Below are 26191 nucleotides of genomic sequence, written 5' to 3'. Positions count from 1 at the left end.
GATGGGGTGGGTCTGTAATACTAGCAAGTCAGATGAAGAGTTTTAGAGCTGGTTCCAAGTGTCTGGCCATCTAGAGTGAGGGAAGGGAGGAGAAATGGCGCCTGCCAGTGGGCTTCACACTGGGCATGGAGCCTGCTTAGGATTCCCTCTCTCCCTCTCCCTCTGCCCCTCCCCCCTTAAAAAAAAAAAGCACAAGAGGGAGTCAACAACAGATTAGAGGATGCAGAAGAACAGATCAGCAATCTGGAGCACAGGGTGACCAAAAGCACCAAAGCTGAACAGCAAAAAGAAAAAAATTAAAAAATGAGAATAGATTAAGGAAACTCAGTGATATAATCAAAATACTGAGAAAAAAATCCTGTAACCAAGAATAGCCTACCCATCAAGGTTATCATAGGAGAAATAGAAGAATAGGAATAGTTAGAATAGGAGAGATAAAAAATTTCTCAAATTAAAGTTAAAGGAGTTCATCACCACTAAATCAGATTTACAAGAAATGTTAAAGGGAATACTTTGAATAGAAAGAAAAGACCATGACTAGAAGAAAATCATTAAAGGAAAAAATTTCACAGGTAAAAGCTAACATATAGTGAAGGTAGTGGATTAGTCACTGATAAAACCAGTACGAAAGTTAAAACACAAGAGTAATAAAATCAATTATATTTACAAATAACAGTCAATGGATACACAAAATAAAAAGATGTAAAATATGATATCATATGCAAAAATCATGGAGAGGGGAGTAAAAATTTTGACCTTTTAGAATGTGTTTCATCTTCAGCAACCATCAACTTATAAAGACTTCTATAAAGATGCCTGGGTGGCTCAGTGGTTTAGCATCTGCCTTTGGCTCAGGTCATGATCCTGGGGTCCAGGGATCAAGTCCCATATTGGGCTCCCTGTGAGGAGTCTGTTTCTCCCTCTGCCTGTGTCTCTGCCTCTCTCTCTGTGTGTGTGTCTCATGAATAAATAAATAAAATCTTTTTAAAAAGACTGTTATAACACCTAAGATGTTATATATGAACCCAATAGTAACCACAAATAGAAAACCTTTAACAGAATTACAAAAACATATAGAAAACAAATAAGATGACAGTAAGTATGTACTTGTTAATAATTATTTTAAATGTAAATAGACTAAATGCTCCAATAAAAAGCCAGGGCAACAATACTTTTATCAGACAAAACAGACTTTAAAACAAAGATTGGCAAAAAAGAAAGGGCCCTACATAATGATAAAGAGATCAATCCAACAATTATATAACAATTATAACAATTATAAATATCTATGCACCCAACATTGAAACACCTAAATAAAGCAAATACTAACAGACTTAAAGGTAGAAATCAACAGTAGTACAATAATAGCAGGGGATTTTAACCGCCACTTGCATCAAGGGATAGATCAAATGGACAGAAAATCAAAACAAGGAAACAGTAGCTTTGAAGCACACATTTGACCCAGTGGACCTAAAAGATGTATACAGAACATTTCATCTAAAACAGCAGAATACACATTCTTTTCAAGTATGTAAGGAAGATTCTCCTGGACAGATCACATTAGGCCAGAAAACAAGTCTCAATAAATTTAAGAACTCTGAAATCATACCAAGGATTTTTTCCAACCACAACAATATAAAACTAGAAATCAATTATAAGAAAAATCTGGAAGGAACACAACTACAGAACGCTATACAATATGCTACCAAACAATGAATTTTCTTCAAACAAGAAATAAAGGAAGAAGAAGAAAAAAAATTGAGATAAATGAAACACAATGGTCCAAAACCTCTGGGATGCAGCAGTACAGGCCTCCCTCGAGAAACAAGAAAAATCTCAAACAACCTAACTTTATACCTAAAAGAATTAGGAAAACAACAAACAAAGCACAAAGCTAGTAGAAGGAAGCAAATAATAAAGATTAGAGCAGAGCCTTTAGCCAAATTTGTCAAGAAAACAAGAGGACTTAAATAAATATAATCAGAAATGAGGGAGTAAGAAATGATGGTATAGAAATACAAAGGACTATAAGAGACTATTATGAACAATTTTAAACGAAAAAATTGGACAACCTAGAAGAAATGGATAAAGTTGAAGAGATATATCATCTTCAGAAACTAAATTAGGAATAAATACCTTGACAGTCTGCTATTCCACGATCAGATAGTTTCAGGGTGAAGTCTATTGAATATTTATTTTTTTTAAAGATTTTATTTATTCATAGAGACAGAGAGAGAGAGAGAGAGAGGCAGAGACACGATAAGCAGGCATCATACAGAGAGCCTGACGTGGGACTCCATCCAGGGTCTCCAGGATCACGCCCTGCAGGCGGCACTAAACCACTGCGCCACCAGGGCTGCCCGTCTATTAAATATTTAAAGAAGAGCTAATACCTATTTTTCTCAAACTATTTCAAAAAACAGAAGAGAAAGTAAAACTTCCAAGTTCATTCTATGATCTCAGTATGACCCTGAAGCCAAAATCGAACAGACACTATAAAAAGGGAAACTTCAGGCCAATACCTGAAACTAGTAAGACACTATATGTTAATTATATTTCACTTTAAAAAAGAAATAATGGTGATCAAATAAATAAATAAAGCTAGTGGTAAATCTAAATATGTATCAACTATAAAAATGACAAATTTGTAGAAGTTTAAGAGCATTATGGAATTAAAAATATTAAATAATAATATGAAAGAGAGTGGGAGAGGTTTATCAGAGTTAGTCTCATATCTTTGTATCATTTAGGAGCAAGAGAGAGATTTTGATTCCTACCAGACTTAGGTTAATTGTATGTCAAAATTTAACTGTAACCACTAAAAAGAATAGAAATAGGATATTTAACTTTTCAACTGGTGGAAGGAGACTATAGAATGAGAAAACTTAAATACTAAAGAAGGCAGCAAAGGAAAAAAATATACATGTAAAATTTTCATAATATATTCAAAACATAAAATATGCAAAAAATCCAAATAGATCAAGAATCACAATAAATGCAGATAGATTACTTTAATAAAATAGTACCTGCATGTTGTAAAAATCTAGCTAATCCTGCCAAAAATGCACCAGGCAAACCAAAGCTCCTTTATGAATGAATGGAAAAAGAGATGCAAACCAAATACTGACCAAAAGAAAGCTTAGGTAGGTTTATTCATATTAGACCATACTTTAACATAACTGATCAAGAAAATGAGAGAATGTACACACATGTCCATATGCACACATGCACACACGCTTTGGGCTCAGGGCATAATCCCAGGGTCCCAGGATCAAGTTCCTCACTGGGCTCCCTGCGGAGAGCTTGCTTCTTCCTCTGCCTATGTCTCTGCCTCTCTCTGTGTATTTCTCATGAATAAATAAATTTAAAAAACAGATTTAAGTTTTCAGAAATCTAAGGAAACCTTATGATAAGCGAATCATATAATAATTTGTGTAAATTGCTAATAAATTTGAAATTTCACTGAAAACTGGCAAATTTATAAATATAAAATTACCCCAGTGATTGAAGAACTGCATACAAAGCCTAATAGGCCAATAAAACATTAATGAGCCTGAATCAATAGTACACACACCCACTCTCCCTTCCTCTTACCTTTACATTCAATTCATCCCTCTCTTTCTCCACCACCAAATAGTTTTATGAGCAAGTTTGAATGAATAGTTTCAGAGAATAGGAGAAAAGCTATCCTACTCATTTTAATAGTGCAGTATACTTTTGATATGAAGACTACAACATAGCCAAAGATTTAAAAATACATCCCAATCTCACTTAAAAGATTTTAGTCCAAACTCACTAAATACTAAAATAAAAATAAAAATAAAAAATGAGTTAATCAGTATTAAAATTAAGTCAAGGACAACTAAAATGTATTCCAGGATGTCAATGATGGCTCAACATCAGAAAATCTACCATTGTAATTAATCACACTGAAACAATAAGGGAAAACCAGATTTTAATACACTCAAAATAACCATTCCACACAAACTCTCTTAACTAGATTAATCTCCAATAAACATCATACTTAATGGTGAACTATAACGAAGACTATCTCAACTCAACTAGAAATTCTTGTAATAGGAAAAAAGGAACTGAGGGGGGAAAATTAGAGAGGGAGACAAACCATGAGAGACTCCTAACTCTGGGAAACAAACAAAGGGTTGTGCAAGGGGAGGTGGGTAGGGTGGGGGGATGGGGTAACTGGCTGACGGGTACTGAGGGGTGCATTTGACAGGCTGAGCACTGGGTGCTATACTATATGTTGGCAAATCGAACTTAAATAAAAAGAAACGTTAAAAAAAGGAACATAATGGGATTTAAAACATGGATGTATTGGAAATAAATGTTATCTTCAGTAAAGGCACTCATAGAAAATTGGACAAATGGATATTACAGACATCACAGAAATTTTGAGTAGCTTATAAATAAGTTCACAAAAAAATAAAAAATTCACACCATATAGTAAACAGGGAAATGGAATGAAGACACTGCAAATTAGTTCACACCCATCAGTTTAAGCAAAAATCCCAAAGTTTCAAAATAATATTTCATTTGGTAAGAATATGGAGAAACTGGAACTTTATACTAGCTTGAGAGTATAAACTGGCACAGCTTCAATATCTAGTAAAACTGAAGTTGTTTACAATTTTATTTCTAAGTAGATAACCTGGGAAAATCTGGTTTTATATATGAGATGTTTATTATAGCATCACTTGAAAGGGTGAACATTCAAAACGACTGGAATGTCCCTCAGAAAGGGAACACATGAACAAACTGTGATATGTTCATATGATGGAATGTCTACAATATGCAATTATATTGAATAAACTAGACGCATATGCATCAATGTAGGTGGAATATGAAAACACAGCTTTGAAAAAATCATGTTGCAGAATAATACGATTCCATTTATAAAAAAATGTGAAGTACTCTATCTTTAACAAATAAGAATTTGCAGTTAAAGTATAAGTTATACACTCAATGGGTACATTTCTGTATCCATATTAAAAGTTTCCTGTGGGAGGGAGAAAGAGAATGAAATTGAGGAGTGAAATCAAGGGGACTTTATCTATTGGTAGCAAATGGAAAATGAATACTTCACTAAATGTGGAGCATAGGAGAAGGAGGAAAAAGAATCACCCATGAGCTTCCCACTTAACACAAGTGAGGTGTTAGTATTTTTATATTCTTCCTGTTTTTTTCTGTTTATAGGTATATTAGTATACCTGCTGTTACAGACAATGACAAGGTTAGAGTTCTCTTTTCTTGTCCCCTCTTCCCCATTTATTATCACAAGTACATTCCATCTGATTGTTTTCCCACATTTGACCAGCTTGAGTATTTTCGAGTTTTTTAAAATTATATTCTCTAAAGATGTATGAATAGTTCATTTTGTTGAAAAGGAAAAATTATGAACTCTAATGCATCAGTAATTTCTCCCCTATTTTGTTCCCCTCCCCTATCATAAAGTAATCGAGAGAAACTTTCTTAAATTATAGACTATGCCATGTATCTCATGCTCCAATGACCTAACAATCTCATCAGGTCTATGGTAAATTAACTTTATTAATAAGAAACAATTTGTGGAAAAATTGAAAGAAGATGTCTAATCAATTTCTTGGACTACTTTTGTCAGAAATGAATAAGTATCTGACTTTAGATGATCAAAAAGAATTTCAACTGAATATAAAAAAGTGTCTCTCAGATCAATTGTCTTTACCAAGGGGCAGTCCTAGGATTAATGTTAAAGATGAAAAAAAGATATTGTAGTTGTATTTAAACCTTCTTTTTTACTATCTGAGCATATCTTTTATCCTTTTCCGGATCCATTAAAACCAGATCTGAAATCTGCCTTGGTTTAATGCAGTGTGGGTCAATATAAAGAACTTGGATTACAGGGAAGAAATAACTATGATTTAAATAAATCTGTGTGTCAATTTTTTTGTTTCCACATTTATTAAAATATCTGTCTATCTCCAGGACTACAGACATTATTGGGAGACAGCACAGAATTATAGACAAACTTGGAACTTGGGGTCAGGCAGATATAAACTAGAATCCTAGCTCTTCTGCTTTCTAATTATAAAGTGCTGAGTAAATACCTTAATCTCAGTTTCCTACTCTATAAAATAGTAATAATAAAATCTAATTTAAAGGTATATTGTGGATATTGAATGAAATATTTGCTCTCTGCACAAAAGCATCCACCAAAGTGTGCTAATAATATTATGTTGGAAGACAGAAATTATAATATTAAAAAATAAATTTTGACACACATCTAACAGGTGACTGTGATCCCTTCCAGAGACCTTGGAGGGTAGGTACTATTTTCATGCTCTCCCTCTGTTGTGCTCCAGCATACAAGTATCTCTCAGAGGGGAGCTCTTATACACCTCTGATGCCTTATATTTTAGTGTAGTGCCACAGTTTTTGTGGATGCTATCCAGAAAATGCCCCTTGATTATCTGATTCTGTTGGCTAGGGGGGTTATGTTTCTATGTCCCACAGGACAGTAACAATCGGAGAGGCAGTTCTTTCCAAGTTGTCATCCCTAGGGCATTGTATAAACATCAGACTGAAATACAACCCCAGACATTGTTAAAGAGGCCCACTTGCTTGTCTTGGAGTTTTGGCCTGAGGCCAGGCTTCAAGTGTGCTACACATCTAGAGGCCTTTGGAGGGGCTCTCAGGGAACATATGCCAGTGGCCACCATCTATGTACTCTTCCTCTGCCTCACTACAATTCACAGGTATCTCCCAGAAAGGAGCTTATACATTCGTCAGGAGCCCTGATTGTTCTGACTGTCACTCAGGGGACATCTCTAGATTACCCAACTCTGGTAGCCAGTGGGGCTTATGTTTATAGTCACATAGACTGTAGATATTTGCATACTCTAAAATCAGCTGCCAAAGAATCTGGTTCCTAATCAGCCTGAATTTGGGTGCTGACTGAGGTCCTTCCCTTTGGGACACTGACAGGTCTTAGCATGCCCTCACCACTAGGACCTATTAAAAATATACTAAGCTGCTTGGATGATCAGAAGGGTTTTGGAGAACACCAAGAACTAGGGAAGTATTGAATGATAAGGTTTATCTCCTACATGAGGCCACTCCTTCAAGATTGGGAGAGGTGGTTGTTTTGTCTACTGTATAGAAGTCAAGAAAAAGGAAGAAACAAAGGAATATGTTTCAAAAAACTTCTTAAAAACCCTGAAAGATAAAAACATAGAAAAAAAACCTTAATGGAATAGAAATAAGCAATCTACCTGATAAAGAGTTCAGAGTAATGGTCATAAAGATGCTTACTGAGCTTAGAGAAGAATGGATGAATACAGTAAGAACTTCAACAAAGAGAAAATATAAGTAGTACCAAATGGAAGTCACAAAGCTGAAGAATATAATAACTGAGCTGAAAAGTACAGTAAAGGTGTTCAACAGCAGAGCAGATGAAGCAGGAAAAAGAATCAGTGACCTCAAAGACATGACAGTGGAACTTACCCAATGAGAGCAGTGGAAAGAAAAAAGAATGAAAAAAAGTGAAGAAAGCTTAAAGGACTTCTAGGACAACATCAAGCTGACTAATGTTCATGTTATAGGGCTCTCAGGAGGAGAGAAAGAAAGGATCAAAAAGAGATAATTAATGAAAATTTCCCTAACCTGGCACAGGGTGGTGGTGGTGGGGGGACACATGTAGATCTAGAAAGATGAGAGAGGTTCCAAATGAAATAAACCCAAGGAGACACACCAAGACACATTATAATTAATATGTCAAAAAACAAAGAGAATGCTGCAAGCGGAAAGAAAAAAACGACTTACTATATACAAGGGAACACACATAAAACTATCGGATTTTTCCAGTAGAAACCTTATAGGCCAGAAGGAATGTCATGATTTATTCAAAGTGCTGGGAGAAAAAAAGTTCAACCAAGAATATGCCACCTGGCAAAGTTAATATTAAGAACTGAAGAGGAGATAGAGTTTTCTAAACCAGCAAAAGGTAAAAGAGTTCATCACCACCTAACCAACTTTACCAAAAATGTTGAAGGAACTTTTTTATGTGGAAAAAAAAGGGCATGAATCAGTAACAAGAAAATATATGAAAGCATAGGTAACAAGTGACAGATTAGACCAGTTGGACTTAACTGATATGTAAGAACATTCCCCTCAAAAATAGCAGAATATACATTTTTCTCAAGTGTGACTGGAACCTTCTCCAGGATAGATCATATGTTAAGCCACAAAACAAGTCTTAATGAATTAAAGAACACTGAATTCATATCCAGGATCTTTTCTGACCACAATTGTATAAAACTAGAAATTACAAAAAGAAATTTGTAAAAATTGGAAAATTCACAAATATATTTTTATAGAAATTGAACATGTTACTGGTCAAAGATGAAAAGAGAAATAAAAAAATACCTTGAGAGAAATGAAAATGGAAATACAATATAAACTTATGAGATGCAGCAAAAACAGTTCTAAGAGGACATTTCATAGAGATAAATGCCTACCTCAAGAAACAAAAATCTCAAATGAACAACCTACATTCCCCTCCAGAATCTAGAAAAAGAACAAATGAAGCTCAGAGTTAGTAGAAGGAACAAGATTACAAAAATTAAAGAGGAAATAAAATAAAAAGACAATAGAAAAGATCAACAAATATAAGAGCTGATTCTCTGGAAAGATAAATTTTGCACAATGAAGAAAACAATCAACAAAATATTAAGCAACAAAATTTAGAAAAATGGGAGAGAATATTCACAAATCAGATATGTGGTGAGGGGTCAATATCCAAAATATATAAACAACTTCTACAACTCAATAGCAAAAGTCCCCAGGCAATCCAATTAAAAATGGGTAGAATATCTGAATATGCATTTTCCATGGAGATGGCCAACAGGTACTTAAAAAGATGCTTAACATCACTAATCGGGGAAATGCAAGTCAAAACCACAATGAGATATCAGCTCACACCTGTTAGAATGGCTATTATAGAAAAGAAATAAATAAAAAATGAAAATAATGAAGCACAGGATGATAGTGAAGGTCAAGAAGCTTAAAAAACGTTAATGTGAAAAAAAAAAACGTTAATGTGATGTGGAGAAAAGGGAAACCTGTGCACTGTTGCACTGTTACATGAGAGTGTAAATTGGTGCACTCATTACAGAAAACAAAATGGAGGTTCCACAATAAATTAAAAATAGAACCACCATGCAAACCAGCAATTCCACTTTTGAATTTTTATCTGAAGGACATGAAAACTCTAATTCAAAAAGATATACGAGCACTCTCATGCTTATTGTACCGTGATTTACAATAGCAAAGATGGGGAAGCAAACTAAATGTCCACTGATGGACAGTTAATGAAATATGGTACATATATATGATGAAAACACACACACACACTTATACTTAGCCATAAAAAAGAAATCTTACCATTTGTGACAACATGGTTGGGCCTGGAGAACATTATGTTAGTGAAATAAGCAGATAGAAAGACAAATACCATATGATCTCACTTATACGTGTCACAAAAAAAAAGAAAAAGAAAGAAAAAAAAAAGGAAAAAGAGAAAGCAATCCCCAAACTCATAGATACAAAGAACAACAGATTGACAAATGTACAGGGTGGAGTTTGGAGAAATGGATAAAGGGTGGTGGTCAAAGGTACATATGTGCATTTATAAAATAAATCATAGAGGTATAATGTATATTGTGGTGACTACAGTTCATAATATTGTTTGCATATTTGAAAATTGCTAAGATAGATCTTAGAAGATCTCATCACAAGAAAAAAATAGTAACTATGTATGGTGACAGACATTAATATACTTATTGTGACCATTTTACAACATATACAAATAACGAATCATGTACACCTGTACCTCAGATGAAACTGATATAACATATAATATTATAGTTGTCAATTGTACTCAACTGGAAAAGGTTTTCATGAGGTTTGCATTTCGGAAAGTTTTTTTTATTATTGACAGAGCATCAACTTTCTTTTCTGACTTTCTCATAGAAAACCTCTAATAACTACAATATTACAATGTTTCTTAATGATATCTTCAACATTTGTATGTTCAAGAAGACACAACAGCTAGTGTCACAGATGACTTACAAAAGAAAATTTCTAATTGTGTTTGGACCCGTGGCATTTTATCTTCAAAATTAGTTTTTGAACAATAGGGTCTGTTTCAATCATGGACTTGTGACCTCCTCTAATGGGTGTTTCTACTTGCCATGTCAACCCCTTGATGACAGCTGTCTTTTGGAAAATAATTTAGTCAACCTCTGTATTAGGTTGTACATTCTAGAGAAGTAGCTCACACCGCTCACTCTAACACCTGTTCACTTGGTTGTACTGTAAACTGTCCATCACAATATTAGCTACAATTATTGAGGCTTTGCAATGTGTCAGGCACTGTACTTAGACTCGTCATCTCTAAGTACATATCTAAGTACTCATCATATCTATACTTATCACTGGAAATTTCTCTTGCTGGCTGTGTGAGTCTCAGGCAGTCATTTAAGATCATAGAGCCCTATTTTCTTCATAGGCTCACTGTAGCTGTGTAGTGTAGGACTAACTCAGTTAACATGTGGTAAATGCCTGACAGGTTACATATCCTCTCCCATCTTCTTCTGTGCCACAGGATAAGAGCGTAAGTTGAAAATTTTCATGGCAAGAAGGCTCTGGAAAATCTAAAGAGCTGATATTAGGTAGAAAAACTGAGACTTGAACAACAAAACCTGCTAGCTATACATTTGCATTTTATTAGAGCTAAGTTGAAAACTCTGCTTCCTTTATTTCTTATTTCAGTGGGCCACCCATTTTGGAGAGAACAGGAGTAGCTTAGCCAGGGGTCACTCTGTGTGACATTCCACAGGTTCCTGGAGACAAGGAAGTAGAAGGCCATCTGATTTCTCAATTACCCAAAGTCTCAAACTGGGCACATTCCATTTCCAATAAATACTTTTGGTAAGACTACCCTTCCCATCGGGCTTCACCTTAAGAAATCCTCCTCTTAAGGAGGATTAAGTTAAGAGACTTGTAAAAAAAGACTATGACGAGATGCTACAATTGATCTCAGAATGCATTTATACCAGATTCACAAAAATACCTGATACATTTTCAAGGATACTTTTCTTTTACAAGCTATTAAAACTTTGTCTTCTACATTTCCACTTCTACTACTTCTGCTTCTCCACACTCCTACCACTGGCACTTCAACTTCTACCACTTTGACCACTTCCTTCATATCAACAGAACACATATACACATAGGTTTGTGCATACATATCTCTCTACATGATACATACAGTTTAAACATGTATATATACACATGTATGTACATATAGATACATATCCAGGCATATGCATGTATGTGTATATGTGTGTGTAACCCAATATTACTAGTGCATGTTTCATGACCTTACTTATTCTCCTTTGATTTCAACAACAGCCACAATAAACAACAAATAGAATACCTCCAACATCACTAAATTTTGGGCACTAGGTATCTCTTTGTTTTTAATCTATGAATATATAACCCCATTCTTCCTATAAAGGGCCACAAAACTATGATGACTATGATGATTAATTTTATGTGTTAATTTGACTGGCCACAGGATGTGCAAATTAAATGTTATTTCTGTGTATGTCCATGAAGGTGTGTCTCAATGAGATCAGCATTTGAATCAGGGGACTCAGTACAGCAGATTTCCCTCCTTACTGCGAGGAGATATCATACAATCCACTGAGGGTCTGAATAAGACAAAAGTGGAGGAGGGAGGAATTCACTACTTTTTTCCTGCCTCACTGATTGAGTGGGGATATCTCATGTCCTCTTCTCCTGCCTTTGATTTTTACCATCAGCTCTCCTGATTCTCAGACCTTTGTACTTAGGAACTACATCACTGGCTCTCCTGGGTCTCGAGCTTGCAGATGGCAGAGCAGGGGACTTCTCAGTTTTCATAACCAGTGTGTAAACCAGTTGCTCATTATTAATATTATGTACATATTGCATATGTATATGCACATAATGTACATATGTACTAAATATTATATAAATAATTCTAATATAGAATATATAAATATATGTGTAACTTCTGCTGGTCCTCTCTCTCTGGAGAACTCTAATACAATAACTAAGTAATTGTTATTAAAATGTTGCATAATCTTACACAACATTCCATGGGAATAGGTATAGTTTAGTCCATCACTCTTTTCCTCTGAACTACAGGTCTCTCTAGAATTGAGGAGAAATTAAAAAATGAAAATAATGAAGCACAGGATGATGGTGAAAGTCAAGAAGCTTACAAGTGGGTTTTGGATAATATTTTCCAATACTTTGTAGGCTGATCTGATAGTTTCTCAGATCAGTTCTCTGTGTTAGTTATTTAATGGGGAAAATGTGTGGGGCAGCAAATATCATTCTCAATGGGGAAACACTGGGAGCCTTTCCCCTAAGATCAGGAACAAGACAGGGATGTCCACTCTCACCACTGCTATTCAACATAGTACTGGAAGTCCTAGCCTCAGCAATCAGGCAACAAAAAGAAATAAAAGGCGTTCAAATTGGTAAAGAAGAAGTCAAACTCTCCCTCTTTGCAGATGACATGATATTGTATATAGAAAACCCAAAAGACTTTACCCCAAGATTGCTAGAACTCATACAGCAATTTGGCAGTGTGGCAGGATACAAAATCAATGCCCAGAAGTCAGTAGCATTTATATACATTAACAATGAGACTGACGAAAGAGAAATTAAGGAGTCAATCCCACTTACAATTGCACTCAAAAGCATAAGATACCTAGGAATAAACCTAACCAAAGAGGCAAAGGATCTATACCCTAAAAACTACAGAACACTTCTGAAAGAAATTGAGGAAGACACAAAGAGATGGAAAAATATTCCATGCTCATGGATTGGAAGAATTAATATTGTAAAAATGTCAATGCTACCCACGGCAATTTACACATTTAATGCAATCTCTATCAAAATACAATGGACTTTCTTCAGAGAGTTGGAACAAATCATCTTAAGATTTGTGTGGAATCAGAGAAAACCCCGAATAGCCAGGGAATATTAAAAAAGAAAACCATAGCTGGGGGCATCACAATGCCAGATTTCAGGTTGTACTACAAAGCTGTGGTCATCAAGACAGTGTGGTACTGGTGCAAAAACAGACACATAGATCAATGGAACAGAATAGAGAATCCAGAAGTGGACCCTCAACTTTATGGTCAACTAATATTCAACAAAGCAGGAAAGACTATCCACTGGAAAAAAGACAGTCTCTTCAATAAATGGTGCTGGGAAAATTGGACAGCCACGTGCAGAAGAATGAAACTAGACCACTCTCTTGCACCATACACAAAGATAAACTCAAAATGGATGAAAGATCTAAATGTGAGACAAGATTCCATCAAAATCCTAGAGGAGAACACAGGCAACACCCTTTTTGAACTTGGCCACAGTAACTTCCTGCGATACATCCATCAAGGCAAGAGAAGCAAAAGCAAAAATGAATTATTGGGACTTCATCAAGATAAGAAGCTTCTGCACAGCAAAAGATACAGTCAACAAAACTCAAAGACAACCTACAGAATGGGAGAAGATATTTGCAAATGACATATCAGATAAAGGGCTAGTTTCCAAGATCTATAAAGAACTTATTAAACTCAACAGCAAAGAAATAAACAAGCCAATCATGAAATGGGCAAGACATGAACAGAAATCTCACAGAGGAAGACATGGACATGGCCAACAAGTGCTTGAGAACATGCTCCGCATCCCTTGCCATCAGGGAAATACAAATCAAAACCACAATGAGATACCACCTCACACCAGTGAGAATGGGGAACATTAATAAGACAGGAAACAACAAATGTTGGAGAGGATGTGGAGAAAGGGGAACCCTCCTGCACTGTTGGTGGGAATGTGAACTGGTACAGCCACTCTGGAAAACTGTGTGGAGGTTCCTCAAAGAGTTAGAAATAGACCTGCCCTACGACCCAGCAACTGCACTGCTGGGGATTTACCCCAAAGATACAGATGCAATGAAACGCCGGGACACCTGCACCCCGATGTTTCTAGCAGCAATGTCCACAATAGCCAAACTGTGGAAGGAGCCTCGGTGTCCATTGAAAGATGAATGGATAAAGAAGATGTGGTTTATGTATACAATGGAATATTACTCAGCCATTAGAAACGATAAATACCCACCATTTGCTTTGACATGGATGGAACTGGAGGGTATTATGCTAAGTGAAATAAGTCAATCGGAGAAGGACAAACATTATATGGTCTCATTCATTTGGGGAATATAAAAAATAGTGACAGGGAATAAAGGGGAAAGAAGAGACAATAAGTGGGAAATATCAGAGAGGGAGACAGAACATGAGAGACTCCTAACTCTGGGAAACGAACAAGGGGTGGTGGAAAGGGAGGTGGGTGGGGGGTTGGGGTGACTGGGTGACGGGCGCTGAGGGGGGCACTTGATGGGATGAGCACTGGGTGTTATGCTATATGTTGGCAAATTGAACTCCAATAAAAAGAAATTAAAAAAAAAAAGAAAATGTGTGGGATAGTCACTATATTCTCTGTGCCTGACATTATCACCTATAAATAATAAAATTACTTAACCTGTATTTTGAAGTTAGGGTAGAATCAAAACCATGGTGAACTGAGGTATTCTTGTTTTAAAAGTTATTTATTTGAGAAAGAGAGAGAGAGAACGCTCATGAACAGGGGGAAGGGAAGATGAAGAGAGAGAATCCTGAAGCAGAGCAGACTCCATGTTGAGCCCAATGTGGGGCTAGATCTCATGACCCTGAGATCATGACCTGAGCTGAATCAAAGTTGGCTGCTCAACCAACTAGCCACCCAGGCGTCCAGTAGGCATGACTTTCTAAAAGCACTCTGACTTCTAATGCCACCACTAGAGCAGATTCTTACTTAACCACTGGAAGTTTCTGTAGCCTAAAAAAAAAAAAAAAAAAAAAAACTCTTAAGCCTTCATTTTCATCAGTAAGATCAACTTATAAAATATTTGTGTTTCAAATTTCAGGGTATCTCTTTGAGGTGGCCATAATATCCAACCCCATCTGTTTTACAGAAAGGGAGAGTAGGTCATCCTCGGGGCGAGAGGCAGGCTTTAGGAGGAGCACTGTCTGCTGGCTCCAGCCTGCTTGTAGAACTAGACCTTGTTACAGACAAACTCTGTTCCTACCAACAAACAACAAATAGCTGCCATTTATCAAGTGTTGACAACATTGCCAGGCACTCTGTGGAATTACAGATATTCATCTCAATCCTCACAGCAACCCTAGGAGGTAGGATTTATTGATTTCACCATCTCCCATGTGAGGAAATGGGAGGCCCAGAGATATTAAATTACTTTTCTAAGATCACACAGCTCGTGTATAGAGCTCGAAATAGGAATCTGAGGTTATCTGACCTACAGTCTATGCTCTTAATCCTTTACAACATTTTCCTTGGATCTTCTAATTTTCAAGCATTGCAAAAGCATTCAATTTAAACAAACTCCAATTATGCAGTTGGTAAGAAGTGGTAGATCCTCTCCCTGCTTTCAAGTAATTTATTTATTTATTTATTTTAATTTTTATTTATTTATGATAGTCACACACACACACACACAGAGAGGCAGAGACACAAGCAGAGGGAGAAGCAGGCTCCATGCACCGGGAGCCCGACGTGGGACTCGAACCCGGGTCTCCAGTATCGCGCCCTGGGCCAAAGGCAGGCGCCAAACTGCTGCACCACCCAGGGATCCCCAAGAATTTATAATTTAGACAGGAAGGTGAGGAACACTCAAGAATCTGTAAAGTGACCAAAATAGCCTACATATATAATCATAGGCAGTTAAGTACACAAAGTACTGTCTAAGTCCATACTATAATTCAGCCAACACTTACTGAACTATTCCGTGCTGCACTGCCCCATATATACCCTGCCATTATACATCCTAAACATGTCAGATTATGGTTCCTGAACACACCAGGATGTTTCCTGCTTCTGTGTCTCTGTGTATGTGGCTCTTCTGTATGTCATATCTTTACTACCAATGGCCTTTCCAAACACCCCAACTTTTTATTTAAAATATGCATTAGGTGTTATTCTCTGTTCCTTCTATAATCTAGTCTCTAAAAGCAGTCAGTATGATCTTTTAAAAAGAAGACTTGAACCTTGTCACAACCTTGCTTAAGACTTTTCCAAGACTTCCTATGATTCTTTTTTTTTGTCTTCTTTTAAACAAGCTCCACACCCAGCATGGAGCCCAATGTGGGGTTTGATCTCATGACCTCGAGATCAAGACCTAAGCTGAGATCAAGAGTCAGATGCTTAACTGAATGAGCCACCCAAGGCTCCCTCTTCCTATGATTCTTAATGAAAAACAGCAACAACAGACAAAACCATCAAATGCTTCCCCCTTTATGATCTCACTTCCAGCAGCCTCTCCAAACTCTTGTCCAACCGTCCTCTTCCTCCATGATACTCTAACCCCACCTGCCTCCTTTCTGTTTTGCAAGGACACCACATTCCATCCCACCTCAAGGATTTTGCAAATGCTGTTGCTGCCACCTGAAATGCCCCTGTATGGCCAGCTCTTTCTCAACCATGAGGTCTCCCCTTACAGTTTGCCTTCAAGAAAGTCCTTCTACTTCCTTTTCCAAATAGCCCTCTTCCCCACCATTTCTATCTGTATAACCTTCTGCTTTATGCCATTCCTCAGTTCGTTGTCCTCATCTTTAAATCATTTCATTACTTTTTATTAGTTTAATTTTTTTCTCTTTTGTTCTGTGATCTTGTAGATCACTCACGGCTGGGTCCCTAGTGACAAAGACAACACCTGGCACATTATAGGCTCCTGATTGTTTGGATTCTCTTCTGAAGCTCATAGTTATACTGAAAACTCCTACATAGAGAGACAGATGATGTCACATCATGAATGTTTTCACTAAGCTCCTCCTCTGTTCTAGAATATAAAAGCAAATAATAGACAAGGTCCTTGAACTCAATACCTTTGTGGTATAGACTAAAAAAGAAACCAGAATAATTATTCTTTGAAGCATTAATAAGTACTAAGAGGAGAATTAGGCAGACCTCTGCATGGCACAGATAGTACCTTGGGACAGGAGACACAGGTGTGGTCGGGGAAGTGGACATGTAAGCATTTGTTATTATTTTAATTTTATCATTATTTGCTTCTCTGTCCTTCTTCCCAACTAAAATGTATATTCACAAGGGTAGAGACTTTGTTTTGTTTAAATTGCATTATCAGCATCTCAGATCATGTCTCGCACACAGCTGGGGTTCAATAAACATTCATTGACTGACTGACAGAATGAACAAATCCTGCGCGATGGAAAGGAGCCATCAGTTAAAGATCTGGGAGGAGGTCCCTCCATACACAGGAAGCAACAAGCATTCGTGCTTGGTAAGAATATGCTTGTTGTGTTTGAGGAGAGGCCAAAAGGCCAGTCAGTGGGCTAAAGACCATGAACAAGGAAGAGTGTGCAGAGTGGTCAGAACAGGTAGGGCCTTCCCGGCCCTAGTAAGCAGTTTGGGGTTTCTGAATTTTATTCTATTTTAATCATCAAGCAAAGTGCTTGATGATTAGTTTGATTACATAACTACTGAATGAAAGTGTAATAGGTCTACAGAAGTGGGGGATGAAAGGAGAGCGCCTTGTGAGATGGCTAGAATGATAAGGACAAGCTTCTTGGCAGTGTCACTTGGAGCTGAATTTTGCTAGACTAAGAAGGAGCAGAGGACAGAGCAGCTTTCATATGAGTCCACTTCTGCACATGGCAGGAGCCCTTCCACGATATATACAAAGGCAAATGCAGAGCTTAGATTGTCCTAATTATTTAGCTTTGCTTAATATTAGAAGGACAAGATACTGGACATGCAGATCAATGCAGAATATACAGCTGACAGAGCTTAGGAATGTTTTCTTTATTTATAAAAAGTTCCTGAAAAGCAGTATCATTTTATCTGTCTATCCTCCCTCAATCTGTCACTCAATTAGTCTATCACTTAGGCATTAAATAATTATTACTGGCATGTCTACTTCTCAGTAGGTGAGAAAGGTGAGAAAGACAATCATGGAATTCAGAATCTAACAGGACCTCCCAAAATCGCTCATGTTGGAAAAATTCTGAGACAGGATAGTGTAGTTGAAAATCCTTATGAACATCTGGTCCTGAGTTCACACCCTATGTTAGCTCTGTATTATCTTATACTTTAGGACAAATCATGAAACATCTCTGAGTCCTTGGTTTCTCAACTCAAAATGGGAATATTAATTTTGCCTTCCTAACATGATCATGGGGCTAAAATGAGTCTAACAGATGTAAAGGGCTAAACAATGCCCAGCATGTTTTCAAAGATAAGTTTCCATTCAACCTTCTGAACAAACCTATGTACAAAAATAGGCTCTAAGTCTGTAACTTTATTGTCTGATTTCTTCCTAAGTCATGATTTTTTTCCAGCTTATCATTTGAATGCCAGTAAGGAGTAAAGATGAGACTTGGCTCCAAACACTTTCATACTTTAGTTCCATCCTGGCCAGCCTCCCTCACACAGATCTTTCTCCAGACAGAAAAAGAAATCTTAAGGCAGGAGATGCATTCAAGAACAGCTGCCTGGAGAATGTCTAGACTCAATTTGTAGAGCAGGCCATGAGTCTATTAAACCTTGCCCTCTTTTGTTGCAGGTAAAGATCCAACATGAATCTTCTGAAAGGCAGTCTGCAGTGTTGGTTGAGAGGTGATGCTCTGGAGCCCTGTTGGCCAGGTTAAGCCCTGCAGGGGTGATATTCCAGTTGCATTATCTTGGATTCCTTAACCTAACTCTATGGTCAGAGAGTCGGCTAACCACCAACTTCATCGGGTGGTCGTGGTTGGGAGTTTTATTTTTATTTTATTTTATTTTTTAAAGATTTTATTTATTCATGAGAGACACACAGAGAGAGGCGGAGACACAGGCAGAGGGAGAAGCAGGCTCCATGCAGGGAGCCGGACGCGGGACTCGATTCCGGGTCTCCAGGATTACGTCCTGGGCCGAAGGTGGCGCTAAACCGCTGAGCCACCCGGGCTGCCCCTGGTTGGGAGTTTTAAAAGGAGAGAAGAGACATTAATAAAGGGCACAAGTCCTTCTCTATGGTAAGTGTTAAAAAAAAATAGAATCTATAGGTGAATTTATTTTTAAAGGAAAAATACTTGGAAATACAAAAGAAGCCCCCCAAATAGACTGTTCTTGACACCACTGCCCTTGGAAAGAAAGGCCAAAGAGTGGCCTTGTTGTTTTCTGAAACCTAATTAAAAAGGCATAAGAATTTATTGAAGTGGCTTGGGCTAAATCCACCTGAATATTCTGTGTCTTAAACTTCATAAGGTACAGGCTTAAAAAACCTCCCTGTCTTCATTCTTGCCCCATAGTGATTCAATTTAGCACACTGGGATGTGAGGGCTCATCTTTTCCCAGATACCACCGTGAGGAACCTGTTTTGCCATTGGTCAATCAGAGCAGGTCTTGACCAACTGACATGTAGCCATATTTAAGCTCCAAACAACTTTAAAACTAGTCCTAAGAGGTTCTGGTCAAACAGAGACTCTAGGGCATGCTTGTTTCGTTTAAGTAAAAAAAAAAAAAAAAAAAAAAATCCCCAATAGCTTTCATGAAGGGTCATTTTGCACTGAGCACTGATGTGTGTGCCAAGACTCCACACATGTTGGTGCCAACAGTGATGGAAATAACAAATCACCCGGGAATGGTCTTATATTCCAATCTTGCCCTCCTGTCTCATTCTCCACAGGTGATCCCACAATCACTACATTTCCTCCAAAATACATCTTGATTCCCTTCATTTTTTTAACCTCTACCTCTACCACCTTGTCCATATGAAGTGATAAAACCTCTCTGTGACTCAATTTCCTCATCTACAAAATTGGATATCATCTACCTCTTAGGATTAACATAAACGGAGTCGTATATTTAAAGTGCTTAGGACACCCTCAGTAGGAGTGCTGATTGCTCTATTTATTGCTACTGTTTTGTTGTTGCAATGGCTTCTGAAGATATTTCTACCTGTTTCTTCACTAAGTTTATTATTTATGAAGCATTCAAAGGGATCTTTACAAAATAAATGTCAGCTCATGTCACTCCCTGGTTTCAAACTCCTGTGGTTTCCCAACATATTTTGAGAGCAGCATCCAAATTCACTCCATGGCTCTCAAGACCCCCACCATTTTACCAGGACACTGTGCTTTAGCTATTGCTCCCCCAATGTGCAGACACACTTCCCCCTTGACTCACTGCTCTAGCTGTTCAGCTAGAATGAGCAGCAATGTCCTGGAATGTCCAGCTACTAGGCCTTTTGTGACTAGGTCCTCATCATGTAGGGCTCAACCTCAATGTCACCACCTCAGGCCTTTCCTGATCATCCTACACTTTCTTTATCCCACTCCTTGTCCCCAGTTACTATCTGAACACTCTTTAAAACCTTTTCTTTATAACACTTACCACTATTCAAATAAAGAGTATAGATGCATTTTACTTTACCCCACAGTGGTGGTGTTCTGATATTATGAATATTTCACTTGAAAGCCTTAGGTAAGGCATTTCTTCCCATTTCCACAGGATCTCTCCCTCCCAGTTGTTTAAGAGAGTTTCTAGACATAGTCACATAACCCATCAGCCCTCGGAGGCATTTGTAGTTTTCACTCTGTATGGGGTAGAAATATCAAAAACACAAACACAAAAGCATGTTCCAAAATATTAGGTTGAAATAAATCATCTAGAAGACTCAAAATAGGCTTATACTATCTTTTAAAGACTATCATTAAGATGAAAACACAAAATTAAAAAGTTCAGAAGAGAAAATGGTAGACTCCTGAGATCCACCCACAGACCCTGGTCTGAGAAATGCTATACTGTATGAATCTTTTCTCCCGAAGAAAAAGTAGGCTCTCCCTTCCCTCGTGTCTGAGTCAGAGATTTCCTGAGTCAGGACGACACTCTGACACATCTTAATGGGAGGAAAGCCATATTTACAGCTAATGAATAAAATATTAGCCGACTCTGCTAAGTACTGACAGAGACTCAGCGTTAATTGCTGCCCTGGGACGAACCTGCTTTGCTCACAGAAATAGGGGCTGCTTATTCAAGAGGTATACCAGCCAGCTTGGTTTGCATGAAAGAATGATGACAAAGAATAATCTCCCAAGAATCATTTCACTGTTGGGAACTAATGAGATATTTATTCCAGAGATAACAAGGGATGGAGAGGCCACAGGTTGAGGAAACCAAGACTCATTGTACACCTTCTGTATTTTCCATACTTTCAATTTATCTCATTTAGTCTTCATGACAATCAATGAAGTAAGTATTATTGTGTTGACTTTACAGATGTGTGTATCACAGCTCCGGGCTGTCAGAGTTGTAGAGGAGGGGTTTTGGCTCTATGTGAATCTGACCCCAGACTTGTACTGGGTGCAGTGCCTAGTGCTGCTTCTCCCATTTAATACAGGATATGAAGAGGTTCAAAAGTGAAAGCGCCTACTGTAAATGCACTGAGTTTCTAACAAGATGATTAAAAATATATATCCATAAAAATACAGCTAAAACATAGACTTCTCTTTTATGAATAATAGTTGAAAATAATGAAAGTTTTATTTAACAGTATGATGTATTCCTTAGGTGTTTTAAGAACTGCCAGGTAATGGAGGGGTAGAGACCCTGTCTACTGTACCAATGAGTAGGTCTTGGACAGATGGCTGGGAGTCTGGGGTAGGGAGGTCGGTTTTGGTCCAAGCGCAACTTGGATTTTAAATAAATAAAACTAATGTGTGTGCACACATATGTGTGCATGCATGTAAGATACTTTTGTCTACTTTGTACTTTGCTATATTCTCAGTGTGTATATGAGGGCTTGGCATATAGTAGTCAATGAATATATGTTGAATGAATAAAATCTGCCCCAACAAGAAAAACATTGGACTCTTCAGAGAATGAGCTTTTCATCAAATGATTTTTGAAGGCATTAAGGTTCTAATTATGATTCCTGCCTTTGGAGGGGGTTATATAACAGCTCAGCAAGTTTTATCGAACACTCTCTAGGTGCTTGGCACTGCACTCAATGCTTTACGATCATTGTTTTATCTAACTCTCACCACAACTGTATGAGTCAGGTCCTATCGGCCTCCCATTTTACTTAAGTAGAAACTAAGGTTTGCAGAGGTTAAGGCATTTGTCCAAGGTTATATAGATGTTAAGTGGTAGGGCTCAGTTTAAAACCCCCAGAAGTGTTAATATTATGCTGTGCAGCTTGCTACATCTGATAATTGCCAGGTCCCCTTCCAGTAATGAGACCCAATATATTCTGTTTCTAATCTAATACTTGTACTGAAGATCAATACCATGAACATAGGAGACGTTCCTTCCAAACAAGCCCTGGTTTCCATGGAAGTTGTCCGTAAGGCTGCTCAGCATCACGGCACTTGTTTAAGTTAACTCATCACCGCAACCTACAGTCCCAATTCCTCAGCATGGCACCTAATTAACTTGGGAATCCAACTTCATCTCTTATTCTTCTACATCAGAATACTTTGCATCTGGGGGCATCGTGGTGGCTCAGTGGTTGAGCATCTGCCTTTGGCTCAGGTCGTGATTCCCGGGTCCTGGGATCGAATCCCACATCAGGCACCCCATGGGGCCTTGCTTCTCCCTCTGCCTGTGTCTCTGCCTCTCTCTGTGTGTCTTATGAATAAATAAAATATTTAAAAAGGAATACTTTGCATCTGTTTATCCTCCACTTTATTATTACTGCCTTGTTCTCAGTCATGCTCTATCTCTATACTGAACATCCATTGGTGCATCCATCACCATTGTAGCACACGTATAGTCACATGGAGATGCTCTCAGAATGTGAGTCATGAGGGAACCAAGATGGACTCAGAGCACAGAATTATATTGTCCCCTCAAACTGTCACCCTGGGGCCTGTGTTCATTGAGTAAACAGTGCAAATCATTGCCTTAGCTGTCTAAATGGTTTTTCCTCTTTCACACAAATGCACAGAGAATGTGGCTTCACTGACCTACTCTGTGTTGTCATTTAACTCTTTTAAATGGGCGACTAAACTAGGAGTTCCTGGTACACGTGAACCACACCCAACACCACTTGGTCAGTTCCTTGGTGAACACAGAGGTCTTATCTAGTCCTTTTTGGGCTTGTTCCTTGATGAACAAGGAGGTCTTACCTAGTCCTTGGTGGGCTTGTTCCTTGGTGAACAAGGAGGTCTTATCTAGTCCTTGGTGGGCTTATTCTGTGGTGAACAAGGAGGTCTTATCTAGTCCTTGGTGGACAAGAACCTCCAAGATTTGGTTCCTGTCTACCTCCATTTCTCTCCATTCCATCCCAACCTTACCACACCAGTTCTACTTATCTATTTCTAATTTTCACCATTGAGACCTGCTTCCTTACACCTCCTGCCTGGGCCTACAGCACCCCTCCCTATGTTATCCAGTACATATCTACCCTCCATACTCACTGCAAATGTTTCCTTTCTAGATCCCTGCCCTTTTATAGGTAGTGTTCTGGCTTCCTCCCATGCTGAAGCTGGGCCATGTGACTTGCTTTGACCCATAAGATGTTAGCAAATATGATACAGCAGAGTTTAAAAGTTGTTTGTGCAATCGGTACTGTCTTGCTTGCCTGCAGCTCATTCCTCAGTTAGCTTGCTGGAGGGTGAGACAGCTGGTGCAAAGTCAGGTTGCCCCACTCATGCCAGCCAAGGCAATCCTAGATCAGCAGCTGCAGGGTGACCCCCACACATGAGCAACCCCAGTCAGTATCAGTAAACCTCCCTAGGTAGTCTGCAACATACTAGCAACACTAGCTGAGCTCAGCCCAGATCAGCTGAACTCACACTCCTGCTGTATGCTGCTGATATTTTGTTGCTTGTTATGTAGAATGATTTTAGCCAAAAAAAAAAAAAAATACAATTTCTAGAAAGACTTCATTGACTCTCCCAAGGACAGGCAATCACTCCCATATTGGTGCAACCTCTAGTGGGTTTTTTTTTTTTTATGATAGTCACAGAGAGAGAGAGAGAGAGAGAGAGAGAGAGAGAGGCAGAGACACAGGCAGAGGGAGAAGCAGGCTCCATGCACCCGGAGCCCGATGTGGGATTCGATCCCGGGTCTCCAGGATCGCGCCCTGGGCCAAAGGCAGGCGCTAAACCACTGCGCCACCCAGGGATCCCGGTGCAACCTCTAAATCTTATACTTTCCTCTATTAGAAAACTTAACATATTCTACTATTATAAACATTTGGTAAGTAATATAATTATTTGTTTTTATGTCTACTTCTTCTAAGCCTGACCCTCTTGAGAAAAGAACATTTTTGTGAAGAAGTGAGGTCATATAATCAAAACAATTTGGGCACTCCTGTTAGTACAGCCATTATGGAAAAGCCTATAGAGGTTCAATTAAGAATTGAACTGCCGGGACACCTGGGTGGCTCAGCAGTTGAGTGCCTGCCTTAGGCCCAGGTTGTGATCCTGGGGTCTTGGGATCGAGTCTCACATCAGGCTGCCTGCATGGAGCCTGGTTCTCTCTTTGCCTGTCTCTGTCTCTCTCTCTCTCTCTCATGAGTAAATAAATAGTCTTTAAAAGGGGGGAAAAAAAGGAATTGAACTGCCATATGACTCAGCACTCCTGGGTATGTTTCTGAAGGAAATGAAATCAGCATCTCAAAGAAATACTGCTTGATTCATACTAATACCGCAGCATTATTCACAATAGCCAAGATGGAAACAACCCAAGCGTCCATCAACAGATGAGTGGATAAAGACACGGAGTATATATATATACACAGCAATGCTATTTAGTCACAAGAAAGAAGAAAATCCTGCCATCTGTGACAACATGGATGGACTTTGGTGGCATTTATGCTAAGGGAGATAAGTCAGACAGAGAAAAACATTCACTGTATAGTATCACTTATACATGAAATCTAAAAAAACTGAAACTTGTAAAAGCAGAGTATTTCAAAAGAGTAAATCGTAGTTACCAGGGGCTGAGGGGTAGGTGAATTGGGGAGATGTTTAAGGGCACAAACTTACAACTAGTACATAAGTTAGTTTTGGAGATCTAATGTGTAAACAGTGATTACAGTAAAAAATAATGTATTATAAATTTTAAAGTTACTAAGAAATTGAATCTTAACTGTTCTTAACACAAAAAAGAAATGAAAATTATGTGAGGTGATAAAGGTGTTAGCTAACGCTGTTTTAGTAATCCTACTGCAATTTGTAAATGTGTCAAACTAACACCTTGTACACCTCAAGTTTACACAATCTTCTATTCCCATTATATTTAATAAAAAATAGTTTAGGGATATTTGGGTTGGAATCACAGTTCTGCAAGAGGCCAAACTTTCTTTTATTATTTTATTTTATTTTATTTTTACATATATTTTTTTAATGAGGCCAAACTTTCTGAGCCCAATGTCTTTAGCTATAAAATAAGGACAGTAGCACCAATTTTGCAGTCTTGAGAAAAGGAAGAGAGAAAATCTATATAAAGTAGCCAGCTCAATGCATGACACATCAACGGGCTCAAACAGATAATATTTGGATGAGTGAATATATGAACTGACACCAGTATGGCAAAATTCTCAGAATAAGTACAGCAAAAACAGAAGGTCTTTTGTCCCATTACCAATTCCTAACATCACACCAGCTGCCCACAGCATTCTGTAGCCTCTAATTCGATTTACTACTATGGAAGCTGATGTTTCAATTTACTGAACCCAACTGTATAATAAATAAAAGTACCTCAGAGGACCATCTTTGCAATTTAATGTCAGCACAGCAGTTAAATGCAGTTTATTTAATCTCTCTCTAAAACAAAAGTTGCAGTTTGTTGCTTATAAATCTGTTCTTCCTGCAACCCTTCTGAGAAATGCAGACACCTGGCTTGTGCTTATTGCCTGCTCTCAGGCTGGCTAAGCAACCTGTCGGTGCTCGGTGGGCTGTGCTTCCCGCCAACTCAGGAACAGGTACTCACCTCTCGGGAGGCAGGCAGTGCTCTTTCCCAGCTGCTGCAAGAGCAAGAGGCAGAATGAAAAGGGGAGCAAGTGGTGGCCTGGTTAAAG

The 26191-nt window shown here is 38.1% G+C and overlaps 1 protein-coding gene across 2 annotated transcripts in view; it reads right to left on the bottom strand.

Annotated features, from left to right (window-relative positions):
- Nucleotides 1–26191, bottom strand: part of FYB2 (FYN binding protein 2) — a 123774-nt gene that overhangs the window by 60333 nt on the left and 37250 nt on the right. Inside the window, exon 4 of one of the 2 annotated variants that reach the window (XM_038537418.1) lies at nt 26104–26134. In XM_038537418.1, the coding sequence (XP_038393346.1) occupies nt 26104–26134 (31 nt within the window). Of the gene's footprint in view, nt 1–26103; nt 26138–26191 lie in introns of both variants that reach the window. The other variant, XM_038537417.1, reaches the window with a different exon arrangement.

Source organism: Canis lupus, chromosome 5 (assembly GCF_011100685.1).
Source record: "Canis lupus familiaris isolate Mischka breed German Shepherd chromosome 5, alternate assembly UU_Cfam_GSD_1.0, whole genome shotgun sequence".
NCBI classification, from domain to species: Eukaryota; Metazoa; Chordata; class Mammalia; order Carnivora; family Canidae; genus Canis; species Canis lupus.
Note: the sequence above shows the minus strand (reverse complement) of the source record. Positions and strands in the feature narration are given on the sequence as shown.